This window comes from Leptodactylus fuscus, chromosome 4 (genome assembly GCF_031893055.1).
Source record: "Leptodactylus fuscus isolate aLepFus1 chromosome 4, aLepFus1.hap2, whole genome shotgun sequence".
Lineage (NCBI taxonomy): Eukaryota > Metazoa > Chordata > Amphibia > Anura > Leptodactylidae > Leptodactylus > Leptodactylus fuscus.
This window is the reverse complement of record NC_134268.1, coordinates 158454344-158479459: the sequence shown is the minus strand read 5'-3', so window position 1 is coordinate 158479459 and position 25116 is coordinate 158454344. Positions and strand designations below refer to the sequence as shown.

The window sequence follows — 25116 nt, the reverse complement described above, 5'->3', positions numbered from 1 at the left end:
TGCTGTATTTTCAGTGAAAAAATCAGACTGAATGTACTCTAGGCTGCTTCTGCTTATAGATTTGTAGCAGTGAGTGGAGAAGTTAGACAACCTCCTTACTATTCTGTGCTCCTCTCCACTTTATTAGAGTGATCAGAGCAGACGGGTAAGGAGGTTATCTAAGGCTAGGTTCACATTAGCACCCACTATATATTCAGAGTTTCTGCCCCTGAACCCGCTTAAAAAATACGGAGAGAAAAGTCTTGCAAGTAGGACGTTTCTTTCCACATTTTTCGGGTGGAAACCTGGAAGACCCCAATTATAGTCTGGGGTCCGTTTCCGGAGTAACTTATTTTTAAATGGGTTAGTTTTCCCTTTTTTTGGGTCCCCAAGAGGAACCGAAAAATGGAAAGCCGAACGCTGGTGTGAACCTAGAATAGGGCTTCTTCCCTCACTTCTTGGAGTCTGTAAGCAGAAGGAAGTCTATTTTCAGTTTTAAAGACACATCTGTTTTTTTTTCCCCCTGAGAATACAGAAGGTGCTGTACTGTTTTCTAATGGGCATGCTCCAGATATTTCACCTTCTTCAGTACCCCAAAAATGTCCTGTTGATTCGATTGCAAACAAATCTGTTTGTGTTTATGGCTGGAATCAGTCGATGGATTGTAGAAAGAACTAGATTTATTTTTGTTGCAATAAAATCAAACAACATAAATATGATTAAAGTATAGATAAATATATATACAGAGAGAGGGAGAGAGAGAAAAAAGAGAATGGAAGCCCTTCTAAATAAATGTAACACAGATCTATACAAATGGTTACTTGTTTCCTGGGATGTAGTTTATCCACAGTTAAACATCAGACTATTTCAGCCATTCCAAGCTCGGGAGACATTGTCCAGAGCCACTTAGGGAAGAAGCAAAATACAGTCACACTGAAGAGATAGTTTATCTGGGATCTACCACCATCTAGTGGGCATTAATGGCAATTGCTGTATGGCATTCCCAATGCATTGATTTGCTGTCCAAATATGCATTGACCTACAGTGATTGTCAGAAAATTGGCTGAACACAATTGTTTCAGTACAGATTAATAACAGGCCAGAGGTCAACTCCCACTTTTATAACCTTTATAATTGTCAATTTCTAAGACTATAAAAGATCTTGTGGGACAACCCTTGTCAACGCATTATGTCACAATTTATTTTTATGCACTTTAAGTATAGAATCTTTGGTGGTCCCATAGCTGAGACCCCACGATCAGCTGTTTAGAGAGACTATAGTGCAGATGAAGTTCCTTTACTGCATACCAAGCACAGAGCCATACATTGCTATAGGGGCTGTGCATGACATTGTAGTACAGCTCCTTTCACTTGAATGGGCCTGAGCTCCATACATGACTTCAATGGCCTGCACTTCAAGTACCTGATCTGCGGATGTCCCAGGTATCAGATTCCCCCCACTCAGATATTGATGGCTCATTGTAAAAATTAGTTGTTAGTTTGAAACTCGCAGAAAAGCATTTTAGGCCAAGGCTCCTCATAAGCGTAAATGCTGCGATTTTGCCGCGGCAGAACCTCTGTGGAAAGTACTGCAAAGTGGGTGGGATTCTGACTAATCCCATCCAAACATTGCAGATAAATATCTGCTACAGACATACTGCGGTTTCAAAAACTGTCACCTTTTTGTAAATCGCAGCATATCAATTATATTTACGGAAATGCTGGTGGTTTATGTATAGGTATAACTGAAGCAGAGAAAAAGTCTGTGTACTTTCTGTGAAAAGAACTGCCAGAAACGCCACAATGTGTTTCCGCTGCAGTGCTGCCGCTCTCTACGTGGGGCCTTAGCCTCAAAGGGGTTATCCACTTTCTACAATTCATAAGCTATCCTAAGGTCATCAATATTAGATCTGGGGAGGGGGGGCATCAGACACCCAGTACTGAGCCAGCGCGGCCCTCAGTGCACTGCTCACTAACCATACAAACTGTAACGGCAAGTACTGCAACGCGCTCCATTGGAGTCAATTGTAGAAAGTGGATAACCACTTTATTAAAGTTATAAAGTTTTCTAAAATAATTTCTGTTTCCATTTCGTATGGATTTCTAGATCTCTATAGTTTTCTAGATTTCTACTTGCTATCATTCGTTGTTTACTTCAGTGGAAAGAAGACTGTCTATGGTCATGTGATGTATACATGGGTGTACAGCTACTTACAAGACAGAGTTCTCATTCATGAGCTGTACACCTCTTTGTCCATCACTTGACCATCGATTGGTTTTTAGCCAGTGGTAGTAAACTAAAACACAGGAGGAATTGATACAGAAAACTGTACAAAGTTTAAAAACGTATACAGTAATTTATTTGGCGACACTTGGAAAACTCTTTAGGGCCCATGCACAAGACTGTGTACTAGATTAGTGTGCCATCCAGGATTTTCACACTAACCCGGGCTGCAAAACTCAGGATGGGTCCTATACCTGTTCGTAGTTTTGGCTGAGCTTTCATTGAATGAATAGGACCGTGGAAAGCGCGGCCTGTGCTCAGACGGCACACAGATATCATCCTCTTGCCATCTGTGCACTGGCAATGCCGTTCAATCAGGACCAGCAGCCCGCACACAGAAGGTGAGTGAGATGATAAGCAGGTATTATCAACTTTTTAAAGGTGTTTATCCTAAATGGTACATTCCAAAGGACATTAACAGGATAAGCGATGAATGTCTGACCATATGGAAGCCATACACCTATGGACACCCATAATCACTAGGATGGTTCTCGAGCCCTCTAATTCCTCCGCACTGGACAAATGTGGATGAGCTTGAATGAAGCGGTGATAGAATATGCATGATATTGCTGTGTTTATTATTCATTCTATTATGAGGCGGGTGGAAACAGAGGAGCACAGCGCTCATATGTGTCCATCAGCCTCATAATAGAATGAATAATAAACACAGCAAGATCATGCATATTCTATCACCACTTCATTCAAGCTCATCCACATTTGTCCAGTGAAGAGGAATTAGAGGGCTTCAGAACCATCCTAGTGATTATGGGTGTCCATAGGTGTGGATTACATATGGTCAGACATTCATCGCCTATCCTGTGAATGTCCTTTGAAATGTGCCATTAACGATAAACACCTTTAAAAAGTTGATAATACCTGCTTACCATCCTACTCACCTTCCAGGAAGGGGGGGGATTAGGATCCCCAGCAATCAGACACTTATTACCTACTGACTGACTGGAAAGGTGATAAGTGTCCTTCATGGGATAACCAATACTATCACAAGAGACTTGGGATTTTTCTTCTGGCCTTGTCTATCTTACAGTAGGTTGCATTTATGTCAACATTTTTGGATAATAAGATGGTGGATAAAGCAATATTACATTACATATTACATATACATCATACATGGCTAGTAAACAAGTGTGCTTAATCTAGGTTTTCTAACAAGAATTGTTCCTCTTTTACCTGATAGGATAAATGCTGAAGGTGACTCTATGGACAGACCTGAAACTCCGGGAAACTTACACAAGTCATTTAAGATGGGTCTGTATGAGCAGTATCTGCTAAATCTCTTTGTAACTGTAGATTGGACTTTTATTATGGATTTATTGAGTAGACTGTTACCCTATGTCATTTTGTCTTCTGTCATAGATTGTCAATATGACATAATTTTAAGTTTTGTAGTAACAAATCTAAACAAAAAAAATATTATGTTATTTATTATGTTTTTCCTTCCTTTTTAGAAAATCCTGCAAATTTAAGGCCCAAAAGTGCTCTGGATGGAGAATCAAATGAGGCAATTTTCTCACTGAGGTAACTAAACATTTTACTTCGCTTTGCGATGGATGGCCCCTCGATCCCCATCCGTTCCTCAGTGGCGAAAACTGGTTAAAGCGGTTCTCCCGTTTAATCAGATTATATATAAAAGTAGAGGCTGTCCCCAGAGGTTTGCTAAAGTTTGGGGTGCCTGGTGTGACTCCCCCATGACTCAATACACTGCCCCTTTAATGCGTTCGGTTATTGATGCCTTCACTCCGTAAGGGATGGCTCGTGCCGATCGGGTTTACGGCCCTCCCTCTGTTATGTTAATGTTTCCTGTACTGTGTTGCTCTGAATTTTATAGGTGGTGGGAGGGGGTTTGGGGATGGGAGGGGATGATGATGTGGCTCATCTTTGTTCGTTTGTGCTTTTTCCTTATGTTTGATTTGTGCTTCCATTCTGTTTTCTTTACCTGTATTATTTGCTCTGTTATGCACTTTTCAATAAAACGAGTTAAAAAAACAAACATTTTACTTCTGATACTTTATACCTTATGTGATGCTCAGAAAGAGCATAAAGTAGAAGAACATTTCCTGCAGCTCACCTCTGCGGGACAGCTGATAAATTGGCGTTCTTTATAATAGGGGTATTGTTCTTCTTACTTTCTTTGCACAACATCATGGAAAGAAGTGTGCGGCTGTATACAGCCTCTACTGTATATCCACTTCCTCTTCTGGGCCCTGAACTGTATGAGATGAAGGTGTACATCACTTTCTGCTTCCTGACATGTTACGCAGGACACCCTCCTGGAGTATGAGAAGGCCAGTTAATCACAGGATATAAACAAAATGGTAACCCTGCACTGTATATACCTTAGACCACCAGGTGTAGACCTCCTATTTTATATGAGGCAACCAGGAAACAAAGCCAAGGCTCTCACCAGAGTTGTGAAAGAACAGCCAGCTCTATTATTAGCCAAAATGGAATAAAATATTGTACTTTGGTTAAAAAATACAGTATGCTGTAATTCAAACATTATACTGTTAATGTAATGTGTTGTTGTGAAATTTGCTTATGATACCGTCCCTATGTATCACACCTTACTGTATGTGAGCTTTCAATTCTTAAGCTCCTTCTGGGGGTAAAGGAATATTTTAGTTGTGAAGACAATGAACACCAGACTCTGTAGCATATGTGAAGTATTCCCTGAGACCTTCCAGCAATGCTTCTACTTTATAGCAACAGTTCAGGGGCTTGACTTTACATATTTAATCCAACACTATATATGACCCTTTTTTATGGCCCCATACAGTATCTGACTCCTTTTTAGATACCACACAGTTTATGACCCCTTTTATACCTACCCACAGTATATGGCCCATTTCTTAAAACACAGCCGTAGTATATGACACCCTTTCCCCCACACACACATAGAGTAGCGACGATAATTTTTACTCGCCTGTTCACACTCCAGTCCTGGCTGCCTTCTGCTGCTTCTTCCAGGGTACACTGTAGCCAACACTGAAGAATGCCAGGACGCTGTGTGTAGCGACCCCCGTTCTTCAGTGTCGTGGCGCAAGCGTAGCACTGTCTAGAGGAGGCAGCAGAGGGCGGCCAGGACAGGAGGGGGGACAGGTGAGTAATTGTTATTGGCAGCTGCTTCTTGTAATAACACAATAAGTAGCTGCCTTTAAATAAAAATGCCGCCCCCTCAGTTTATTCCTTGAGGTGCCTTCTGTGGCCATTGCCTCATGGAAGGTGTGTCACTGGGGCTGCCACTTGGTTTGGACAATGTGTGTCACCCAAAATGTCATGGCATGTCATCTTTGACTTGTATGTCATAGGTTCATATCACTGTCTTTGACAAACAGATAGCAAAAGTAAAATTATCTTAAACTTTCATGCACGGAACAGAATTCCCTTGAAATTGTATACCTTTATTAATGCGCACAGGGTGAGATTTTTTTTCGAAGTACTATACAGTAATTTTTTAACCTTTTTCAGCTCTTGTACCACTCCGAGGGCAAGCACTTCTATGACCAAAGCCAGCAAACTACTGCAACAAAAGGATACACGACAGTCGCAGCAACCAGTGTCACATTCTCCAAAAGTCATGGTATGGCTTCTGTTTTCTGTAAGATAAATATATATTTTGTAGTTTCTTTGTATATACAGAAGGAAGATACAGTAAATTGTATGTGAAATGCTTCATTCCCCAAAAAAAGTGCAGTTAGGCAGCATTCACACTGAGTAACGCTGGCGTTTTTTGTGCTTATTTTGGCACGTCGCGCCGCAAACACGGTGTTTACGCGGCGCTACGTGCCAAAATAAGCACAAAAAACACCAGCGTTACTCAGTGTGAATGCTGCCTAATAGTTACTAGAAGGTTTTGATTTTGCTAATTCCTACCTCTCAAATTTTGGACCCAGGAGTACTCTGTTTGCTACTATGTTGTGCTCTCATAAGCAATACTACATGGTGAGAATTCAGCATGCATTGGAGCATGAGGCAATAGTTTCCTCACCTTTTCACATTGAAAAGTCTCGTATAGGCCAAGGCCCCACATTGTGGAAACGCAGCAGAGAAAAGCTGTATTTTATAATATCAGAAAATATGGTTAATCTCATTCACACATTGTGGATTTTATGTGCGCCTTATAGTCCGGAAAATACGGTAAAAGACAAAATAAATGGCATAAATAAAACTACCACTACCAATCATAGGGGCTAAAAAGTGGGGTGGTGCTACGCTGTGACAGTGAGTGCTGATGTCTGCTCTGAATAATTGCCTGGGTAGCAAAGGGCCTATATTAACTACTTTGAATAGACCAACTACTTGTAGGGCAATTGTAATTTTGGAAGGGAGATCCACTTCCACAAACAATAATAGACAACAAACACGCACACCGAGGGGCCACACGGTGGCTCAAGGGGCCACACTGTGGCTCAGTGGCCTTGCAGTGCTGGAGTCCTGCTGTTCAAATCCCGCCAAGGGCAAAAAACCATCTGCAAGGAGTTTGTATGTTCTCCCCTTGTTTTCATGGATTTCCATCCCATATTCCAAAAAAAAGACATACTGATAGGAAAAAAAAATGTACATTGTGAGCTCTACATTAAAAAACAAAACAAAAAAACCCACGCACACCGGTCAATACCAGCGCAAGGACACACAAACAGACCGATAAGAGGACCGGGAGCAGACCTCTATCAGTAAACACCACTCCACATACAAACAACGTCAACACGTAAGTAACTTGTTGGTAGCTCAGCCTGATGGACCATTTCACCGGACAAGCCGGTTCATCAGAGGCAATAGGAGTAACTCAACCATGCGTGCAGTTGTGCATCGCATGTAAAGATTAAGGCAGCGTGTAGTCGCCTGGGCTAGCTGTGATATGTAGCCGCCCTGTCCTCTTATCGGTCTGTTTGTGTGTCCTTGTGCTGGTATTGACCGGTGTGCATGTTTGATGTCTATTATTGCTTGTGGAAGGTAGTCTCCCTTCCGAAATTACAATTGCCTACAAGTAGTTAGTCTATTCAAAGTAGTTAATATAGACCATGGGTGCCCAACAGGTCGATCGCGATCTACCGGTCGATCACAAAGGACGTATGGGTCGATCGCGGGATGCTACCATGGATCCCCGATGTCTGCTTGTTCACAGTGCATGCTGAGAGTCGACTCTCAGCCTGCGCTGTGAACAAGCACTCCGGACACTTGCAGGCCGGGCAGCAGCAGCTCTGGGGGATGACGCGCTCCCCGCTCTTAGGGATGGAGGGAGCCGGGGTGCTGCTTGTTCACAGCGCAGGTTGAGAGTCATCTCCGGACACTGTCAGGCGGGGCTCCTGCAGCCCCAGCCTGCCAGTGTCCAGAGATAACTCTCAGCCTGCGCTGTGAACAAGCAGACACCGGGGATCCCTGGGCGGCCACAGAACGCCGCTGTCTCCTGCTCTCACGCTCCGCCGACCCCGCCCACATGCCTGGCCCTGCCCACAGGCCCGCCCCCACCCACAAGAAGTGGGTAGTAGATCTTTGCCTTGGTCAGTTTATAAAGTAGCTCACATGCTGAAAAAGTGTGAGCACCCCTGATATAGACCCTTTACCCAGGCAATTATTTAGAGCAGACATCGGCACTCACTGTCGCAGTGTAGCACCATCCCACTTTTTAGCCCCTCTGATTGGTAGTGTTAGTTTTAGTTATTCCACTTATTTGGGCTTTTAAGTGATATTAATGAAGGTTATTTTTTAGTGCATTCCTTTCAATTTTGATCTTGTTTCTATATTGATGCACACACCATTCTAATTGTTACTTTTCCGGTAATGAGAACCATATTATGGATGCATTCAACATAGCCCTGTGCATAGGGAAATACAGCTTCAGTCTATACAAACACCTGCTACTATTGTATATTTCTTGCCGATGCATCTATCAGCTATACAGCCTTTTATGTTTGGGTTTAGGGCGCTGCATTTCACAATCACTTACCGGATTATATCAGTCTCTATAAAACATGTGATATCAGCCCTCACAGTTTGTTCTAGAAGCTTTATTTTCCATTTACACATATTCTGATCCAGCTGCCTCCCAATGCTTGAAGTTACTGCACTGGATGGGGCTGGAAGCAGTTCTGCTCCTTTCAAGTAATGGTTGCAGAGCTTCAACCCTGTCTGCTGTATAATGGTATCAGGGTACTGCAGCTCTGCACCTATTACTATTGCTTTTGGTCCTGTCCTCAGCAGTAACTTCTGGCCCCTGGAAAAAAATCAGCTGACTGGTGCAGGATCTGGTTGTTAGAATCCCTCCAGTAAGATCCTGTAGCTTATCCTGTAGGTAGGTCATCAGTATATAAGTTCAAATCTCTGATTCAAAATGTAAAATTTTGAATTTTGACACTTGTCAATTTTATTTCAGCATTGTGATGATGCCCTGATGCGCTTTTGATCCCCCCCTCCTCCTGAAGGTCCCTCTAGTGCAGTGGATAGTGGATACTAATGTTGCGACCCTTTCATACAGTTCCTCATATTGCAGTGACCCCAATGATAAAATTATTTTCGTTGCTACTTCATAACTGTAATTTTGCTACAGTTATGAATTGTAATGTAAATATCTGGTATGCGGGATCCTATAATAGCCCTCCTCCTACTTATATATAGCTTTCCCACCTTGTAATAGTGCTCCCTATCGGGTGTAACTTGCGGGGGTGTAGAGGGTGCAGTTGCACTTGGATCCAGAAGCCTTAGGGGCCCATAAGCACTGGCATCAGTATTGAGGTTGCAACTTCCATCTGGCCCATAAGCCAAGGAGACACATAGATTATCCTAACCACACTAAGGTGGATTAAAGTTCTTTGGTCTTGTATTGATTTCCAGGGTCCTAGCTATAGGCGATGCAGCAGTAGCAGTGTCTACTTGCCCTGAACCCTGGTGGGCCCCAAAGATCCTTCTGCCATATAAAATATACCACAATTCTAAATGGCACAATGTAGGAATGGAGTCCGTTTACAAATTTTGCACTGGAGCCTAGGAGCTTCAATTTACACCTCTGGTACTAAAGCTACGTCCCTTTCAAGTATGTGAGATACCGCTGCAGCACCCTTAACCGTCACTATTAATAATTAGCTGTAGGGAGTCGGTAGGGGGCCCCAAACAAAAGATTGCACTAGGGCCCACAAGACTTTAGTTACGCCACTACTCCTTATATATAATAATTCCTCTCTTATAACAGCCATCCTTATATATAATAGTTCCTCTACTATAGTAGCCCACATTAGGCCTCACATCAGGCTAAGGGGAGATCACTCTGCACAGAAAACTAAATGATCCTGAAGTCTTTCTTTTTCTTCTTAGTTGCTATGACTACTAATATCTTTTCTATCTGCTATTCTAAGCTTGTATGTGTTCTTTCTTGAAATATATTACTGTATTATCCATGCTGCTGTAACACACTGAAATTCCCCACTAGGGGGTGGAAATCGGTGGGGGCACGAGGGCCGCTGGTACAGGGGGGCCGTGGCTTCCAACAATCGCAGCTTCCCCCTCCAGAGTAGGCTCAAATGAATGGGACGACCCCGGAGGTTGCTGCCGCCAGGCGGACGCTGCGGCTCAACGAGTTGCGGAATCTGCCTGAAGTAGCCTGGCGGTCTCCATAGATCACCATTGTGAGGGGGTGGATTATGACATGGATTACGCGCCATAATCCACCCCCTCTGTACCCGTGTGAACGAGCCCTAAATCTTGTACTCACCTTACCATGCTCCCTTACCATGCTCCCACGATGTGCGGAGCAGCCGAAGAAGTAGTAGTGACACGCCAACTACGCCGTGACGTCCTGTGCACTACTGGTGGTCTTCTATGGCAGAGCAAAGACTGTTCATGATCCCGGGGACCCTTTGGAGATGGGGGCCCTGGGCAATTGCCCAGTTTGATCGTCCCCCACTCCCCTGGTGGACCTAGCGGACCAGCCTGGAGACCGATAAAGGAACGGTGTCTCAGTTCCTAAGACCAACAGAAATATGTGTTTTCTGATGGTCTTAGGTGATCCCTGTGAAAGTGGTCGCGACCCACAGGTTGAGAACTGCTGCTGTAATGTCTGGTCACGCATGCTTAGCAGCCCAGTCAGACCTGGATTCTCTTGTACACAGGAGTTCTCTCTGCTGTTATGCAGGCAGCCAATAAAAAGCCACATTCGAGACCCCAACCAGAGTAGGTGGCCAGAAAAACCCCACAGTACGTCTTATCAAGTATTTAACAGCAATAACTAGACAAAGGTGCTTTTGAAAAAAAATATTCCACTTGTTATAATCTTGTCCCTATGTAAAAAAAAAAAAAAAAAAAAAAAAGATAGATAGATAGAATGAAACCTTTTACATATGCTTGAATTTCTTACTTGACTCTTTGTCAGGAGAAGTCCGCCAAGGAGGACTTGACTCTCTAGTGTTGTATTTTCTGTTCTATGGATAATATGCAATAATAAAATGACATTGGTAAATTTTATTATAATTGGTGTATATTTTGCAACCTATTTTGTTCCCATAAAAATAAAAAAAAAGTCATAAGTTATTTCGGCGAATCATTATGTACTTCAGAAGTTCCACATACATGTATTGTATAAATTGGGTGGGGTGTAAGGCAGTACCTCTATATTTGCTGCAGGTGTCACTGTTGCACCTTGTGCTAGCTTTAATGCCTCATGCAATGTTAAATAGGGACAGCATAAAAAATGAAGTATTTTCTGCCAAAATAAATCATAAACTATAATTATATTTCATTTTGCTGAGATATGTAACAGTTAACCCTAAACTCCATATTCATTTGTTTTACTGTGAACGTAAGAACATTAGTTACTCACAAAACAGCCTTGTTAATAGGTTTACAAATGACCCAAATTTATCCAGTTCAACCTGTTAACCAGCGGAGCTACATGAAAGTATGAGCTACAATTTGTAATGTACGATATAAGCTGCCATGTGTCCGGTCCGCTAATAGAGTATTTAGTGAGGACATCCAGTGCCATTTCTTAGTCTAGAAAACTAATTCTATATTATATATTGAATTACATGTGTCATTTATACAGCCTAAAGTGACTAATGAGCCATTTTCATGTTTTTTCCCTAGTTTTTTTCTGTTTATTTCATTATTTAGTATTTATGGTAGCTAAAGCTAAATCCCTCTAAATGTAGTTAATATAAGGGCTTAGAAAATCACATGATTCTATCAGATACTGAATTTGTCTCTGTGTTGCTGCTCCCTTTTGCCAGTATATGGACTTGATCAAGCCAACTCTTTTGTGCTTCTTCTCTCCGTACGTTCTATATGTAATAAATTGGTGAATCTTCAGACTATACAGCGTGTGTGGTCAGTGCTCAGCTCCTTATCATCCATTTGGCAGGATCATTCACTGTTCAATATTACTAAGCAGGGAATGCTATTTGTGATGTTCCCGGAGAGTGACCTCTTTTTTGTGACAGTGACATGGATCCAAAATGCCACTGCATAGTCTCAAGAAAGTAAAAATACTAGTCAGAAAATCCTGGAGAACTTGCACCAACATGTGCAAGTAACATGATTGTGTCCACCATACATGACCCTGACAAGCTATGTGTGTACCCCGCTTCTGTGAACACAAATATCCTTTTTTTTCTGAACATGTACCCCTATATATGCAATAGTTTAATTCCTAATGTATTCTGGTTTGGAATACTAAGTTAACATGGTTAATATAATGCAGTCTATCTAGTTTTATCTGTTCTGTTGCTACTCTACTCTTGATTTATGCGTGTATTTGTATATTTTTTTATGGCACCGTTTTGGGGTATGCATAATGTATTGAATAATTCATTTCGGAGAATGAAATGGAAAACAAGACAAATCCTTGATCATTTTTTTGTGCTTTTGTGTTGCACGATTTTCACCATGTCCTATAAATCACATAGTAATGTTGTTCTATGGGATGTCATGTCAAATATATCGCTTTTTGTGTTTTACCACTTTTGCAGTATAAACATTTTTCTATCAAAAATCATATTCTGATGTGTCACAATTTACGTAGCTTTATGAAAGCTGGTTTCTTTCAGGAACAAGTTAGTTGTCCTTGCCACCATTTTGGGGATACATAAAACTTATCTTTTAAAATAAACTATATTTGACTTTTTACAGATAAACTTTTTTAACTTCTACTTCACAATTTTGATCCCTTGTAGACTACATCGCCATACTCCTGCCTGTCTGTCAGTATGTCTTAGGGTCTACTGGGCACTGCTGAGATGTCAGAAGAGCAGCTCTCAATAACTTAAAGCCCAATGGAGAGGTATCATGTCTTCCTTTCTCTATGTAACCGTATCTTTCTGTCTTTTTAAGGTGGAGGTCACAAGCACGAATCTGGAGAATCTTGAGAAGAAAATAACAAGTCTTATATTTACAGACTCCGATCTGATTGTGTCACCTATTATAGATAACCCAAAGGTAACTCACCTTATTACAGTGATCTTCCATAGATTGATCCTAGGACTACATGGCAACTTGGGCATTCCTATGGACGCATGTTAATTGGACCCATTGTATAATAGATTCTTAAGTGTACACGTCTCTATTTGTTTTAGATCCATTTCTAAGGTTCTGTTCATATTTCTGTTGGTGTTTGCAATTCTGTCATATTTGACAGTAAGAATATTGCTGCTATCACAGGGTCCATTGGTGTAATTTGGGTATTTTGGGTGATGTTGGGGGTTCCAACTGATCTGACATAGTGGTGCGGTTTCTGCTTTGCAAATGTGAACATAGCCAGACGTAGCCATGTCTGTTGGACTCTAATATTTCAGAAAATTAAGAATTACTCTCATGCGATGATTTTCTGTGTTCTGAAGTAAGGACAGGTTCACACCTGCGCCCCAGTCTCCACTTTTAGGTTTCCGTCTTCTGCCCACAGGAGACGGAAGCCCGGCAGACAGTGTGCGCCTGTGAGCGTTTTGTGGTCTCCGTGGCGAAACCGTTCTTTTTTTAACCGAACACAAAGTCCTGCATGTCCGACTTTGTGTCCAGTTACAAAAAAACGGTTTTGTAGTGGAGACCACAAAACGCTCACGGCAAACACTTTGCAAACTCATTCAAATGAATGGGTTTGAAAAGTTACTGCCGGTTTCCCTCTCCTGTCCAGTTTCACGGGCAGAAGACGGAAACCTAAAAATGGAGACCGGGCGCAAGTGGGAACCCGCACATAGTAGTATTTTACCATTAGTAGTTATGGTAGTTATTTTATCATTGCAAACTTGCTTGACAGACACACATCTTCTATCCCGTGATGGATAGATAAATGGTATTAATGTACAAACCCTTTACATTTTTTTTTCTTCTAGATTATGAAGCCTACTCCAGTAAGATTCGATGGGAAAACTTTGGGCCTTCCAGCATATTCTGGTAAGATGTTTAATGTTGTTTATAGAGGACCTTTCTCCACCTGGGGCACATGCGGTTTAATACACCGCTAGAAAACCAGACAGTGCACTGAATTCAGCACACTATCAGCTTTCCCTTTGTGTGCCCCTGGTGAAGAGCTATTGGTTCCGGTACCGTAGCTCTTCACTGTCAGAAGGGTGTTTCTGAGAGTCAGTCAGGTACATCCTTCTTTATAGTAGCATCTATTGCGATGTACTGTGGCGTTGCTCACCGCCCAGCGATGATGCTGAACGGTGACAAACGCCCCTTCCCTCTCCTGACAGTACTCATCCATAGACGAGTACTGGCGAGGGCGTTACTCACCGCTCAACGTCATCACTGGGCAGCAAAGAACGTCCCCTCTCACAGTACAGTGCAGTAGACGCTACTGTGAAGAAGGGTGTTCCTGACAGACTCTCAGAAACACCCTTCTGACAGTGAAGAGCTATCGGTGCTGATACCAGGGGCACAGAACGGGAAAGCCGATAGTGCGTTCAATTCAGTGCACTGTTGGCTTTCTAGCGGTGTATTACACCGCATGTGCCCCAAGAGGTGAAAAGTCCTCTTTAAGAATCTTTGTTTGGGTTTCTTTTTTCATTTTCACCCATAATCTATGCATTAAACCTACTGTTATTATGTGTAAACTGTATTTTATTGAAAATTTTACAACAAAATAAAAGGAACAAACATGTAAAACCACAATGTATAGCAATAACGCAAAATGAGGACCAACCATGGGCAGGTCTAATAGCGCAAAAACAACCACACAACGCCCAAAATGGGCCAAAAAAAAAGACAAACATGCACCATGAGCATACAACACCAAACCACACAGAAGGCGCTACCACAGGCACAACACGGCCCCAAGGGCAGGACCAACAAAACACACACCCAAAGAGGGACAAAACACCACAAGGACAGAAACACAGGGGGAGAAAGAAAACAGCAAATGACATAGAAGCAAGAAGAGCAAGAAGACACCAAGAGAGACCCCAAGAAGGAAGAAACCAGAAAAGTTAGGGAAACCTACTGTTATTAAATTGCTATTATATGTACTTTAGTAGTCTTCATTTATAAAGACAGATGAACATTTTAGGCTGTTTTTGGGATGATCTTTTGATGCATATTGCGCAATTTATGGAAACAACAAAGCCAAGTGATGGCCGCGACAATTGGATAAATCATCTTCTAAATGCTAGCTAGGAAACGTAAGTTAGGCCAGGGATACATACAGTAGAAGAGACACACTGTAGAATCTGTCACTTGCGTTTGTGCCTCTATCATGGCCTTCATTTGATTCCTGGGATTTAATAGTTACATCCGTGTCTTTAACTGCAAGCTTGGGTATGGGACACAGGCTGATAATGGTAAAAAGCTGAATGTGTTGCTTATTGTCTGCAATAAATAGAGGGATAATGAAGCTGCTCAGTGCACTTACCTTGATCGCCTATGAAGCATGTGACTGCCCGTTTGTCCATTCATTCCTGCAAGTCGGATTAGTTCATGTGGTGAGAGCAGTTTGAGGTTTATTTTTGTCACATACAGGGCATTGCTTCTTTGTACAGATGCCTCATATCCATGTTACGTTCTACAGAGTTTCAATGTGTTGTGTGCACAATCCACTCTAAGTATCATGATATTTAAGTCAAAATTAGTGCAATTGATGTATAAACTGGCTCAGAGAATCACACAGTCACAAAGTCAGAATTATGTGATCATTATGGATTCTAATCTTTAATGGAAGATGGGTGAGATTTTTATACATTGTAGGTTTGCATAGACAAAGGGAAAGTGTGATTTGTATAAGTAACCTTACATGATTGGGTATAAAGTTGTAACATAAGATTTAGCACATTGCTAATGGAGAAGACACAGACAAGAAGTTTCATCGCATTATAGGTAAGCTTTCTTCAAAGGAAGGGGATGCGCTCTGGGCAGAAGCTGAGAAATTTAAGCTAGACAGGCGCAAGCTGGCATGCTCCACAGTGTCCGGCGCCAAATTGTCTTTGGAAAACCTGGTACCATGTGTGTCAACTGTGTGATGTAGAGATGGATCCATGTAGTAGTGGTGTGTTGTGTGCCTGGGCATTGTGAGATACTGTGTTTCTGCAGTGTGGGTATAGATAAGGTATAGTTCTGTATATGATGTCAGTAGTGTAGGAAGTCCTTTACAATACAGGACAATGGCTGCTTTTCTTCATTCACTAGATTGGAGCTTCTTGCTGGAAGCTTTTCCTTACTGAAAGGCAGTGTGAGAGCATTGAGCGCTGGCTGCTGTATACAACTGTATAATGTACAATACAAGGATATCTTATTATTTCTACTTAAGAAGACAGCTGGGAAATATACATATTTTCCTTAATGCAGAACATTAGCAACTGTTCTGGCCTATTACGTTTTATTTTTCTCTACTGTAGATGACATATCACTTTAATGAGTTATAACTTATTACTATGCCCCTTTAAAGGGATCCTATCATTCAAACACTATTTTTTCTAGGTACCACGTCGGAATAGCCTTAAGAAAGGCTATTTTCTCCTACCTTTCGTTGTCTTCTCCGTGCCGCCATTCGCCTATAAACCCGGTTCTTGTTGGTATGCAAATTAGCTCTCTCACAGCACTGGGGGCGGGCCCCAGCGCTCAAACTTACAATACTGTGCAAGCGGCCATTTTCTCGTGGCCTGTGGGCATGCGCAGTCTGCTCTGCCCAAGGCCCGAGGCCTAGAAGTTACAAGCCACTGCCGGAAGAAGAGGCTGAAGAGGACGCTGTTGTCAAAGATGGAGGCGGCGCTGTGAGTTCTCTCGCAGCATTGGGGACGCCCCCAGTGCTATTTGAGCGCTGGAGCCCACTCCCAGTGCTGCGACAGCTAATTTGCATACCGTAGGTAGGTAGGAGACGAATAGCCTTTCTTATTTATTATTATTTATTTATTATGCTTGCTTATATAGCGCCATCATATTCCACAGCGCTTTACAGATATTGTCAGTCACTGTCCCATATAGGGCTCACAATCTACATCCCCTATCAGTATGTCTTTGGTGTGTGGGAGGAAACCAGAGTACCCAGAGGAAACCCACACAAACACGGGGAGAACATACAAACTCCTTACAGATGTTGCCTTTGGCAGGATTTGAACCCAGGACTCCAGCGCTGCAAGGCTATTCACTGAGCCACCGTGCTGCCCTTTCTTAAGGCTATTCCGACGTGTTACCTAGAAAAAATAGTGTGTGAATGATAATATTGTCTCTGTGGGTACAGCGTTCCAGAAAATGGTGTGGACATGTCCTTGCTGCAGTAATTTTTTGTTACACAATGAATTGATATAGTACATGTGTCCTTACCGTGTCACCACTAGAACTAGAACTGGAATGAGAGACTGCACCTTAGCATTTTCTGTCTGTACATAACAGACATTTCTTTGCGTCTTTGATGTGCCTGCCTTCTTATTCACCGTCTAATACATGCCATTTTCTAGCCTGATTGTCTTCCTTCTGTATATTTGTGTAAGCCCATTGATATGTTTATGATCAAGGCATTCACAGCATTGATATTTTACATTTAGTAGTAGTGACTTCAGCATTTGTTTTTAGCGTATGGACCATATATGTGACATTTTATGTTTGTTTCTGTGTTCTGTTATGGCTGTTGGCTGGGGCAAAGGGCTTGGAAGAAGTGAGGGTGGCAGTATGAGGCTGGACGTATTAGGCTGGACATGTGCTCTACAGATAATCTGCAAAAACAGGGTAAAACACCACCACATAAATCATCATGGAGGCCGGGAGTAGTAAGCAGTAGTAAAAATGATCCTCTGTGCTGTAGGTTTTGCAAAGTATGCTCATGATGTGGGTTACTGTCATCACTTCTATTAATAGTTTGTGTGTTTCCTTCCGTTATCTTAAAATCACAAAAATATGTAGTCTTTTATGATAAAAAATATACCGCCTTTACTAATTAGAGCTCCATTGTGATTGTATTAATTACATGTAGCAACCAATTTTGCTTTTAGACCATTGTATTAAATCTGCACCAATGAATTAAGCGCATACAGTCGTGACTATAAGTTTTGAGACAGTGGGAAAAAAATATTGCCAAAGTATGTCTCTTCAGTGTTTGTAGATCTTTTAGTTAGATGATTCTATGGTATATACTGACGTACAGTTATAAGTATTTCATCGGTTTTCACACTCAATATTCACAGTGTTGACCTTCTCTGAAATCTTCTGCAGTTCTCCTGGCATGTTAGATATCAGCTTCCAGGCCCAAACCTGACTGATGACAACCCATTCCTGTCATTGCTTGGTTTTATCACCGTTTCTGTGTTTATGTTTATTATCTCTTTGAGGATTGACCACAGATTCTCAATGGGATTGAGATCTGGAGGGGTTTCCTGGCCATGGACCCAAAAGTTCAATGTTTTGTTCCCTGAACCACTGTGCTATAACATTTGCCTTGTGACATTGTGCTCCATCATGCTAATCATTAAAATGGATTTTTTTTCTCCCTAACTCATAGGAATAGCCTTAAGAAAGGCTATTCTTCTCCTGCCTTTAGGTGTCTTCATCGTGCCGCCATTCGGTAGAAATCCCGGTTTTCTTCTGTAGGCAAATGAGTTCTCTCGCAGCACTGGGGGTGGGCCCCAGCACTCAAAAAAGCACTGGGGACGTCCCCAATGCTGTGAGAGAAATCTCCAGCACCGCCTCTATCTTTACCTGGAATGGCCTCTCCCTGCGTCTTCTTCCGGCGTTGGCTTCAAACTTCTAAAAATGCGCACTCTGCTCTGCAGTCAGGCCTTGGCCAGAGCTAACTGCACATGTCCTCGGCCATTTTCTTGTGGCCACTTACCCCAGCTTACTGTGTAAGCAGCAACAAGAAAATGGCCGCTTACACCAGTTTACTGTGTAAGTGGCCACAGGAAAATTCAGGTGGGCATGCAGTCTGCTCTGCCCGAGACTCGACGGCAGAGCCGACTGCGCATGCCTAGAAGATTGAAGCCAGCGCTGGAAGAAGACCCGGAGAGATGCCATTCCAGACGAAGATGGAGGCGGCGCTGGAGATTTCTCTCTCAGCATTGGGGACACCGCTAGTGCTGTTTGAGCACCAGGAACCACCCCCAGTGCTGCGAGAGATTGATTTGCATACAGAAGAAAACCTTGATTTCTTTTGAACGGCGGTGCGGAGAAGACACCTAAAGGTAGGAGAAGAATAGCCTTTCTGATGGCTATTCCTACATGTTAAAGAGAAAAAAAAATGATTGAATCCCTTTAATGAATTTACCAATACAGGTTTAGAAATACTTAGAATTGTACTTTGGTATAGCATAGAGACATCTGACAGCAAACCTTGGGAAAAGCAATATTTATGTCCGTCTCAAACCCTATGACTACGACTGTATTATTCTATGTAATATTCTCTTAATGTCTGAATACAGATATAGATAATGAGTATTAGGAGGCATATACTACATGTACAGTCCAATGCAAAAAAAAAAATAAAAAAAATATGTACATCTTTGGTAAAAACAGCAAGCGACTTTCAAGGTCATAAATGAAAGTAAAATCGTGAGGGAAATGTCTTTATTTGAATATTGGAAACTACATTACAGAAAAATGATGGGAGATGCCTGTTCAGTCTATTATTCAAATATTGAATGAACAAAGAAATCGCATAATGCACCTGAAATGATAGTTTAATGCATCATACCATACTAGCAAAAAGTTTCTAATACTGAGATGAAATTCTCCACCTGCAGTAAAATGTACCTTAAAATGAGACAATTTACAGCTCACTATGTTCCACGTAGAATATTATTTGTCTTTGATGACTATTATTATTATTCTTTACTTTTTCTGCAAATCTATCAGTATGAGTATTGAATGAATAATACATTTTCTTCTTAAAGGAAACCTGTGATTTTGATCAGTGAGTCTGGTCTGCAGATGGCATGATATAGAGCAGGAGGAGCTGAGTGGATACATGACTTATATATATTTTGAGGGAAAAGATCCAAAATAAGTTGTCATTTATTGAAATCTCTATTCATTCTGGGGCTTAGGAGTTAAATGGATGTACGTACTCAATGACTGACAGTCATCTCTGTATACATACAGATACACTGGCTCCGAAGCCTAGAATGATCAGAGGGTAACCTCAATAAATAGCAAGTTACATTCAATCTGTCCAATAAAAATGTATCAATCACCTCAGATCCTTCTACTCTTTACCATGTTATATAATTATATACCATGGTGATAGTGAAGGATTTGCTTTAATTTCAAAGGTGTTATCCCACAAAAATCATTTAAAGGGATTCTGTCACCAGGCTGCAGTGTATAATATCCGCAACACAGATATCTCAGGCACAGCTGAATGGAATACCTTTTCCCTCATGAAGATACATATTTCCATTGCTGAGATATTCATTTATTTCAGGCTATGCATAGGAGAAATCTGGAGCAATGGAGCTGCTCTTGGTGCTTTAAATTGCTTCACCCCACACTACTCTAATATGCCCCCCCCCCCCCCCCCTTCTTTAGGAGAGAGGGCTAGGTGACATTTGTGTTCCCATGTGGGGAGGGAGGGCATTCCTGGGCAGTGTGGAGCTAAACATTTTTGGAGAAAGTGAGCTAGGCTCGGAGGTCCAAACAGCTCATTTACCTTCTCAGCCAATCACTGTCCACGGAAATAACCAATTTCTGCCAGTGATCGGCTGAGTAAGCGTCTCCAGGCATTTCCGCAGAGTGTTAAGGCACCAGATATATATATATATATATATATATATATATATATATATATATATATATATATATATATATATATATATAAAGCAGGGACCTGGGCAGTGCTGGAACCAGAATGGCAGGGGATCAGTGATGTTTTTAACTGAATTTCCTTGGAAAATCCCTTTAACTATCTCATAAGTTATGTGAATGGACAGCACTGCTAACATTCAATACTGGTAAAGACCATCAGACTTCGATATGTTGGCTGAGGGTGTATGTCTTTAAAATAGGGAAAGGGCAATCTGATTCACATATGATCTATGATACTAAACAGTTGCATTTTTGTTCTCTGTTATTTTACAGGAGAAAAACTTTCCTCACTTAAAGAGCCTGAATGGACCAACTTTCTTACACAACTGTGTTCTCTGCTGGATTCTGCGGAGAAGGCGGCACCACGGGCAAAGCTTAATTTACTCTGCTACTTGTGCACTGTGTCAGGACATAAGGACGTGGCCACCAGATTGATCAACTCCCAGATTGTGAGCAACTCCTACTGATATTATTGTGTTAGCACATGATGCATATCATATTAATTTCTCATATTTGCCTAAATTAGCTATGTGAAACTCTAAGTGGCAATGAAACCAGCGAAACAATAGCCATCTCTGCTGTATACCACATCACAGAGCTGTATTATTGGAGCTCTTTCTATTAAGCAGTTATTATATTGAGTGTAAGGCCTAATTAGACCTGGTTCACATCTGCATTCGGTATTCCGTTCAGGGAGTCTGCTTGGGGACCCCTCGAACAGAATACCAAACACATTGGCAAGCGGTGAGCACTGAAAGCACATGGACCCCATAGACTATAATGGGGCCCAAGTGTTTTCCGTGCGGCCTCCGCACGAGTCTTCCAGAGAAGAAAGTAGTTCATGAAGTACTTTTCTCTCCACATGTTCCGTGCGGACACCGCGTAGAAAACACACGGACCACATTATTTGGCTATGGTGTATGGGGTCTGTGTGCTTTCATAAGCTCACAGCTTGTCAATACGTTCGGTATTCTGTGCAGGGAGTCCGCTTGGGGACCCCCTGAACAGAATACAGAAAGCAGATGTGAACCAGGTCTAATTAGAAACAATAGCATGTTTATTAATAATGTACCATTATCTTGTGACACCGAATAATATCACTAGATATTTGATTATATATTAGTATTATGAAGTGTTTTTTGTTTTTTTTGCCAACCGTGATTTGCCTTTTCTATATTACAGTTCCCATCTCTCATACAGCAATTACGTGGTGCACCAAATTGGGATATGTAAGTAGAAGGTTACAATATATTTTGGCTTTTGTTTAAACAGTCACTGTTAGTCAACAAATTTTGTATAAGTCAAGTACAATGCAAATGTACAAAACTTTGCACTAAATCTTGACAGAGAAAATGCTTTTGTCTCCATGTATCAGATTACCCCTTCCCCTGTTAGGGTCCATTCACACAAAGGAAAATGGTGAGGAATTTGGTGTGGAATTTCAGTGCTGAAAAAAAAGCCTCCCATTGACTTCAATGGGTTCCTTTTTCTGCTAGCAGTACTATGTTAGAGCTTGGTAGTTAATTAGATTAATTTGTACTGAGTGTTTTAGACGTTTCTGTTTTTAATAGATTTGTCTAATTTGATATTCCTGACATCCGCCGTAATTGTACGGCGGATACCAAGCTTTAAATATTGAACCTGCGTCTCTGCTGTTTCAGATATCTCTGATCGCAGGCACTTAACCCCTCAAGTGCCATGGTCAAATGTGACCATGGCACCTGTGGGGTTCTGTTGTTATCAATCCCCACCACCTCCAAACAGTTCCAAACCACCTCCAATGGCTATACCAACCGACAGCCTTATTATATTAATATATTTAGGAAAAGTCTTCAATTTACATAAGCTACCAGTATAGATAGAATCCTTGAGATGGGACAACCCCTTTAACTGCACAATATCTTTAACTGCACAATATCTTTAAAGGGGTTGGCCACTTTCAGATCAATATTGACAAACAAATGTACAATAAAAAGATATACAATTTTCCAATTTCCATGTGATGAGTACACAGGTGCACAGCTGATTAGCAGGCAGATGTCTGATTACTGTGTTGTGACTGTAACGAGCAGCACCTGTGTGCTCATCACATGACCATGGACTGTACATCACATGACCATGGTCAGACTTTTATCCACTAGAAGTAACAGAATGAATGACAACAAGCCGAAATCTAGAAAACTGTGAGGAATTGATACAGAAAGTATATTGGAAAATTGTATATCTTTTTACTGTACATTTGTTTGTCAATATTGGTCTGAAAGTGGCCAACCCCTTTAAGTCCTGCTGTGCACCCTCCATCAGAAAGTCACCCACAGCTTGTTTAGCTAGCTGCTATGCTATGAATGACAATTCTTCACTGTAGCTAATACTTGGATGGTAGGACAAGGAAAAGAGATTAAAATTGAAAATTGCCCATAAACTTAAAAAAATTGAGGTTTATATTTATTGGCCAAAATCGCCTGTAGTGAACACTTTTGCAGCACACTAGGTACTGTGTATATGTTTCTCAGGAGTCATGCCATGAGGGAGGGTGCCTTTGTATAACAAAACATGTATAGTGTTTGGTGCACTTGTGACCAGGATATGCAAAAAAGCAATTTAGGAAGAAGAGAGGATGCTTGTGTGAACCATGGAAACATGCTGCCCGCAAGAAGACTCGGCGGCTGTGGTTTCCACCAACATTATTCTCAAGTTGCTAGACAACTGCTTCACGGCTATAGCTAGACATTTCATCACTCAAAGATTCAGTGTGATGATCAGATGTATTTTCTTATACAACTAGAATTTAATTTGTTCTCTCTCAAAAAATGTATAGAAGTTAATATGTCTATACTTATACATATACTTTGTGTAATACTGGCGTAGGATTGCTAAACTGTATGGTACATATCTACTGTATAGGGTTGCAATAGGAAACGTATATACATGGCTTGCATGCACAGACAGACCTATATACAGACACAACATGCACATACACACTCATTTACTCACACGCATACATGCAGGTACAAATACATTGCAAAACACTTATGGTTACAAATATTACACATGCTCACCACTCCTGCAGAGATTTCATTTCCTTTTAGTGGTGAGGGGCCATAGTAAGCAGGGGTCAGAGCTGATCTGCACTTCCTCCCTCCCCAGCTGAGCTGCTGCCTGGATTTAGTTGGAGAAGCCAGTATGCAGGTTCTGGTGCTGTAACACAGACAGGAGAGGAATCGGGAAGGAAGGACCTGCACACACCTTCATCCTTATGCCTCCTTCACAGCACCTATCTGCCCCTGGGGCAAGTGCTCCTCCCCAGATATGTCCATGAGCTGCTCAATGTATTTGTATGCTGCTTAGAGAGCACAGACCATGCCTGAAAACCTGTTCACTTAACCTTAATGAATATGTACAATGCGAAATATGTTTTACTTGGCTTCTGCATGTTTTACATAATGATAATCTGCCCTGTGCTTTATCTTTTTTTTTTTTTTTGTTTCCGGTTACATGGCCTCATCTTCAGCCATGATGTTAAGTGCAGCATGTTATTCTATTACTTAGGAGACTTTCTAACCGACCTTACTAATTGTTGCCATTAAGCTGCTTTTCTTCATTCTTATAGACGTGCGAAGGTGGTGAGGGTCATTGGCTTATTGGCTGCACACACATCAGAGCTTAAAGAAAATGTTCCTGTCATAGAGGTAAATTTCATTTTGCAGAGAATACAGTTATTCTTTCTTCCAAGAATAACAATTTTGGGGACAGATTATGAAATGGAGAACTAAAGCTTTATTATTATTGATACACTGACTAGTGCGGGCCTCAGGGGGTGGTGCGTGACTCAAGAGTTTTCTTTTAGGTATTGTTTGCACCAACTACTCAGAACCTGCAATAGCCATAACAATGTGGTTAAAGGGGGTTTTCCACAAATGGCTTTTATGTTCCATTATATGTATATATCCAGAATAGGTGATACATGTCTACTTGCTCGGGGCCCCAATACTGGAACCCGGATTGCATCTGTAAACTGCATGCAGGTTCACCCCCATTCTCAGATAATATCTTCCCGCATTTCTTGCTGACTCAAATTCTGCAGAGTGCTTGATCTAATTTCTAGAAAGTATATACATCAGTATACAGTGAGGCTGGGTTCACACCAGTGTTGGATCTCCGTATGGGGATTTTGTTTCCCTCTCTACTTGAAAAATGTGGTGAAAAGTGCTGCAAGCTCTTGTTGGGTGGAAACTGAACAGAAACCATAGTCCCCATTATAATCTATGGATACCGCAGGTATGTGTAACTGCTTTTTTTAAGCGGATCAGGTTTCTGTTCAGGGGGACCCCAAGCAGACCCCCCGAACGTAAACCTGAATGCAGATGTGAACCTAGCCTCATCTGAACTTTAGGAGCTCAGGTAATCTTCTGTGTTGACAACCTTCATGACTGTTTCCATTTTCAACCAGAACAATTCTGGTTAGGTCTCTAGGTATTTATATACACTGTAAATCGATACCACTGCAAAATAAGGTATTTTGTGCATATTAGTTCTATATGTAAAACGTAAAATGGTGTTCAAAGAAAATTATTTGATTTTTAAAGTGAATTTCTCCCCAATATTTTGTTATGTGTTCTAAGGACACACAGGTA

At 41.5% G+C, this 25116-nt stretch overlaps 1 protein-coding gene across 1 annotated transcript in view; it reads left to right on the top strand.

Annotated features, from left to right (window-relative positions):
- Positions 1 to 25116, top strand: part of ULK4 (unc-51 like kinase 4) — a 511681-nt gene that overhangs the window by 19754 nt on the left and 466811 nt on the right. The window contains exons 10-17 of the mRNA XM_075271240.1: positions 3459 to 3529; positions 3730 to 3799; positions 5750 to 5861; positions 12599 to 12703; positions 13594 to 13654; positions 20756 to 20931; positions 21665 to 21711; positions 24093 to 24171. Coding sequence (XP_075127341.1) covers positions 3459 to 3529; positions 3730 to 3799; positions 5750 to 5861; positions 12599 to 12703; positions 13594 to 13654; positions 20756 to 20931; positions 21665 to 21711; positions 24093 to 24171 — 721 coding nt within the window. The remainder of the gene's footprint in view (positions 1 to 3458; positions 3530 to 3729; positions 3800 to 5749; positions 5862 to 12598; positions 12704 to 13593; positions 13655 to 20755; positions 20932 to 21664; positions 21712 to 24092; positions 24172 to 25116) is intronic.